The sequence below is a fragment of the Acinonyx jubatus genome, chromosome E4 (assembly GCF_027475565.1).
Source record: "Acinonyx jubatus isolate Ajub_Pintada_27869175 chromosome E4, VMU_Ajub_asm_v1.0, whole genome shotgun sequence".
NCBI classification, from domain to species: Eukaryota; Metazoa; Chordata; class Mammalia; order Carnivora; family Felidae; genus Acinonyx; species Acinonyx jubatus.
In genome coordinates this window covers 32238887-32244886 of record NC_069395.1, presented here as the reverse complement: position 1 = coordinate 32244886, position 6000 = coordinate 32238887, and the positions used below count along the sequence as shown (strand labels likewise).

The 6000-nt window shown below is 37.0% G+C and overlaps 1 protein-coding gene across 2 annotated transcripts in view; it reads right to left on the bottom strand.

The window, feature by feature from the left end:
- Nucleotides 1–923: 923 nt before the first annotated feature.
- Nucleotides 924–6000, bottom strand: part of DENND1B (DENN domain containing 1B) — a 257800-nt gene continuing 252723 nt past the window's right edge. For both annotated transcript variants that reach the window (XM_027074606.2, XM_027074605.2), the window contains 3 exons: nucleotides 4492–4565; nucleotides 3311–3527; nucleotides 924–2276 (listed from right to left, as the gene is read on the bottom strand). In XM_027074606.2, coding sequence (XP_026930407.2) covers nucleotides 1740–2276; nucleotides 3311–3527; nucleotides 4492–4565 — 828 coding nt within the window. In that variant the 3' untranslated portion in view covers nucleotides 924–1739. The remainder of the gene's footprint in view (nucleotides 2277–3310; nucleotides 3528–4491; nucleotides 4566–6000) is intronic.

Here is a 6000-nt window from a genome sequence, read left to right as displayed (position 1 = left end):
ATTAACCATAACATCACTGGTTTTTTTTCCTGATTTTTTTTCCTGACAAACTAGCTTATCATGAAGCAGTCAATGCATGATTCCTTGTGAGATGAATTTCAACATTTAACAGTGAATTTGAGGGAGAAGAGACGAATCTCCTATGCAGAAGAATTCCAAATAATTTATGTAGCTACTCCACCCTCTGGGAGAGGAAGCATAAGCTCTACTCCTTAAGAGTGGGCTATACACAGTGACTTCCTTCCAAACAAACACTACCATATAGGAAGGGAGGGGAGAAAGTGTAGTGGAGAAATCTAACACACACCACCTAAGTCAGGCTATCAAAGTCAACATGAACATTCACGATAAATCATGCTGACATTATGTACCTTGTATATGATGTAATGAAAGTGACACTTCGCTTCTGGAATCTTCCTCCCCCAAACCCATAATCACAGTGTAGTCATGAGGAAAATAGCAGACAAATTCTATTAGAGGGACATTTTACAATTTATCGGACCAGATCAGTACTCTTCAAAACTGTCAAGGTCATCAGCAACAAGGAAAGTCGGAGAAAATGTCACAGCCAAGAGGCATCTAAAGACACACGACAACCAAATGAAATGTGGTATCTTTGATGGGATTCTAGAACACAAAAAAGACATTAGGGAAAAACTAAGGAAATCTGAATAAAGCATGGACTATCGATATTGGTTCACTGATTGTGGCAAATGTACCATACCAATGTAAGATATTAATAATAGGGGAAATTGTGTATAGGGTTATATGGGAACTCTCTGTACTTTCTTCATAATTTGTCTATAAATCAAAAACTTCTAAGCTATAAAGTCGATTATTTTAAAAAGTAAATTTGAGATGATAAAAATATTTGATGTAGAATTATTAGTTAAGAAAAAAAAAGATAGGAATATTTCTTTATCAGGATAGTTCATGTTATGTTTGGCTTTCTGGGACTGGATTCCTAGATAGCAAAGGCATACAGAGAGACTGGGAAAAAAATTTAAAGTGTCTCATTTGTAAACAGAAGTCATCAATTTCACATTGTAATTCAGCACTTCATATATTTCACTGAGTGAAAGGTAAATGTGTACCTTTATACGTTTTGGAAAACATGGCTGCAGTGTCCACAAGAGAGCTTTTTAACTTTGAAAAATTAATTTTGTCCTTGATTCAATGAATAGAAAAAGGCATTATTGCTCTGCAGAACACTTATAACTTATTCTTCAAAATTTACAGGTAATTCCATAAATTATTAAAGTATGCTAAATATAGGCTTAAGATTAAGGCAGTTAGTGGGTCAACAGTTTCAGTAGTTTCAGGCTAGTTTTGAGAAGTTTTGATATCCTGATCAGTTCATGCTCAACCAGATTAGAATAGTAGCTACTGGTTATGTGCAAGGGTTATATATGCATACTTAGTTTAAATAAATGAATGGCATTAAGCACCAAATACTGGGAAATCATATGTTCAACATATACTTCCAACATACATACAAACTAGTACCTGATTTAAGAGCACAGTAGGAGAATTAGCTTTACATTTAAAAAAATCAATCAATATATAATCACACTCACGAGATGAATGAGTGGGAAAAATGTATGCTCCAAATGAACAATAATTTTTAGACAGTCCAACAACTGTCATTCCTACATATAATTCTGTTTACTATAGAGATTACATGGAATCCTAAAATGTCTCCATAGAAGCTTAGATGCACATGACTCTTAACTGTTGATTTAAGTTTGGTTTCCACTTGTGTTTTCCTCTGAAATGTTTAAGTCTTGCTGGAAGGCAGATGTTATGTGACATAATGACACCACTTCATGAAGCAGTCCACTATCATCTGAAGTCTCTTTGGCTTCTTTTCCTTCTTTCTCCCAAGGGACAAAAGTAGATGAATGTCGCCCAAGGCTGGGTATAAGCAGATCATCTGAAATCTGGCTTAGTGTTTCCTTCCTTTCTGTTTTACACTTTTCATCTTCAGAAACTTCAGGCAAAGCTAACTGGAAATCCAGTTCTGAAGCAGAAGCTGCCTTTTCTGTGACCGCGGGTCCCCTCACATTGTCAACACTGAGGTGTTTTTCATTGTTTTCCTCTTTCAGGATAAACAGAGAATCTGTCCAACCACTAGAGGGAACTCGCTTCCGGGGAGATGGAGGAAGGTGTTTGCCATGAAGGGCACTATCATCTTGCCCGAGATGCCACTCTACTTGGTCACCAGAACCACTGCAAAGTAGGGTCAGATTATTCTCACTAGGTGCATTGGATTTATTCTGAAAGCAGAAACCACAAATTCAGAAAAATTGTAATGAGTCTATAGTATTACTTCAGCAAATTATTTTCCAGTTTGAAATAAATATTAGTATCTTTCATGGCTGGGAACTTGAAGTTCCTCGCAGAAGAAATATAGCATCAATAGTGAATTCTGAACACCTGCAAATGGCTCTATTAACAAGAAAATATATAAATATATGTCAATAAAGATGAAAAATTAAATAAAAAGAACTTGCCAAGTCCCCTCCCGCCAAAGAACCCAAACAGACCAGCTACCTCGTATAGTCAATGCCAAGTTCTGGAATTACTTACAGTCACAACATGGTTGCCATCATTCATACTTCCATCTCTTGTTTTTTAAAACATTCAGTTCAATTTGTTTAAAACACTGCTCATTTTTAAAGTAATATAATAAAAAAATTACTTGAATTGATACATTTATTAAACACTTTTTTGAAGATCCAAGAAATATAGAAAGAAAAGTAGAAACATTTCAGATCTAAAAAAGTGCCCAAGAAAGACAACTATAAAATCAGATCATAAGAGACTATTATGCTTGATAAAAGAACATTTTTTGATTTTTCTTTTTAAATTCTTTGGTGTTTATTTATTTTTGAGAGAGAAAGAGACAGACAGACAGAGTGTGAGCAGAGGAGGGGCAGAGAGAAAGGGAGACACAGAATCCGAAGCAGGCTCCAAGCTCTGAGCTGTCAGCACACAGCCTGATGTGGGGCTTGAACTCACAAACTGTGAGATCATGATCTGAGCCAAAGTTTGACACTTAACCTACTGAGCCACCAGGCACCCCAAAATAAAATTTTTTTCAATTAATGACAATAACCACTAGAATCAGACACAAAATTGGAAAATACTGGAATTTTTCGTGGTTAAATTTTATATTTTTGAAGATTTGACTACTCACCTGTTTGAGGTTAAACGCTTTGACCAACTAGGACTATATATAACATGAAGCAATTCATAGCAAAGGGTAAGTATGTTTTCATTTGATTTTAAGGCTGAAAAATCAACTAACCGTAGGTTTGTAATCAATATCATCCATTGATCTGAAGAAATCCAAGCTCTTCGCTGCTGCCAGCTTTCCTTGGTCAGAGCTGTGTGTGCTCAGTGTATCTAAGATCTCTCCTAGTAGGTCCATTTCACCTGAGTAAGGAGTCTTTACTCTTGCTTCAATGGAGTCATCGCTTTCATAAAAATCAGCAGAAGCTTCTTCTCCATCTTCAGAGGATAACCTGGAGGAAAATGAAGCACATCCTAGTAGTTACAGTCACGCACACGGCATATGAGAACCTTCCCCCGGTTACATTCAAACAGTGAGAGAGTCTTAAAACCAAAGTGCTTTTCGGTGGAACAACAGCAAAATGGCTAACTGGTTCATGGTCAAATTCTTCATAGAGATGTGTATATACCAATACAAATATGGGAAATTTTGAGTACATGCACAAAGAAAAAACAAATAGCTATGGGTCCTTAATCTGGAAGCAGAAGCAGGGCTTTTCACACAGTCTAATTCTGTGGGATTTGGGACATTAGCCTTAGAAATAGTAGACGGAACACTTGGAGGATTCGCTATAGCCAAGTTAACTCTCAATATTGGTATGTGGTTTTCTCTTTATTTATTCATTTATTTTAGAGAAGAATGCATATTCCTTTATATAGACAAAGATACACTTAACAGAGAAAAAAGAGTCATTCCCTATGTCAAACTTGTTTAAAAAAATTAAACACCTACTATTATTATTTTCCTTATTTATAGTAAAATTATTTTTAACATTTTGTATTAGAATTTCACCTTCTGATATCACCATGGACTTAAACCCCTCCTATCCCCGTGACTCAATTTATTTTAATTGACTATTATCACTGTTCCTGCCATTTAACCTGCCCCTCTTTACTAGGTGGGTAGGAGCCTAACTTGGGTGGGTTTCTATCTCTCCTTTAACACTATTCCAGATATTTCTGTAGGCATCATTGTTTTCCAAGAATAAGATATTTCAAGTCTATCTTTCTTCCCATCTCAAGATTCATCCCCCATGAGACTCCACTGAGCACTGGCTCTTTTTGCAGAAGAACACCGTAAGGCAGCAAAATCTGATCTCTAGGACTGTACATTCTTTCAACTATCTTTTGAAATCCTAGAACTCCTGCCTTTCGGCCACAACACTTAGTAGGATTCTAAAATCCATCATGACTTACTTGCTTGCTCTCTCGTCATGGTCGTCATCATACAGAGCACTATCAAGGCTCTTAAGAGGTCTTTTCAAGCGTCCCTAGAGAGGGGAATTGACAATAAAGTGGCATTAGTAGTTTAAATAAGTCTTTTTCATAAATTTTAAAGGAAGAATTTTATTTGGCAAGGAACACTTTTATTGTATGACTTTTTTTAAATTTTATTTTTAATGTTTATTTATTTTTTTGAGAGAGAGAGAGAGTGCGAGCGGGGGAGGCACAGAGAGAGGGAGACACAGAATCCAAAGCAAGCTCCAGGCTCTGAGCTGTCAACACAGAGCCTGGTGCGGGGCTCAAACCCATGAGATGTAAGATCATGACCTGAGCCGAAGTCCGCCGCTTAACTGACTGAGGCATCCAGGTGCCCCATGACAAGAACACTTTCAAAAGAAATATGCATTAAAGGTTTTTGAATATTACCCAACAACTTGACAAGCTGTTCAGTTATAAGGGGAGGGAATCAGGCAATATTTATGTCAACATTTACAGCTCAAACTAGTAAACAAGAACAAATCACTGGATTGGAGACACACACACACACACACACACACACACACACACACACACACTGATCCGGTCTGTCAGTCCCTGGTGTAAAACTACTTGACTTATAATCAATCATATCCCCATGTACTTATCCCCCAGTTTCTATAAGCTTCAATATTTGCCAATCTTCTTTCTTTTATCCCATCTCTCCAATTATTTTAAAGCCGTGCTCCTCCAAACTGAGTATGCATATAAATCTCTTGGAGATCATGGTGAAAACATAGATTCTGACTCTACAGTGGTTCTTAGGATGAGGCCGGAGTTTCTGCATTTCTAATAGGCTCTCCGATGAAGTTAGTGCTGCTTGATCTGCACGTTATTTGAATAGCAAGGCTTTGAACCCAAGCTGGACAACTCATCATTTCACCTGGAAACACTTCATTGTGTATCTTTAACAGATAAGTGCTCTTTAAACACAACCAAAATATCATTATCATACCATACAAATTAATTATTCTTTAACATCCTCTATTCTCAGGCCATTTTCATATTCCCTTATTACCCCCAAAATATTTTAGTTTGTTTATCTGGACCAGAATCTCAACAAGGTTAACACTGTATTTGGTTGATGTGTCCGTCAAGTCTCCTTCAGAGACCATCCGTTCCACTTTCTCCACCCTTTATGCCATTTGTGTCCCTAGACATGTGATTTGATCCTCTTCCTGTAAACTGGCAGTTACCTCTGGAAGCTTGGATAGATTCAGTTGCTGGGTTTTTGTTTTTGTTTTGGGCAAGAACATGTTATAGGTGTTGATGTGTTTTTTTACTGCAGCAGATCATTCAGACCAGGAAGCACATAATGTTAAGATGTCTCACTTTCAGTGGCACTAAGATTGATTAATGGCTCCAGGATTCAGGTTGGCTGATACCATCCACTATGAATTTTTGTTCACTTGATGGTTTTAGCATCCCGTGATAATCCTTGGGTAA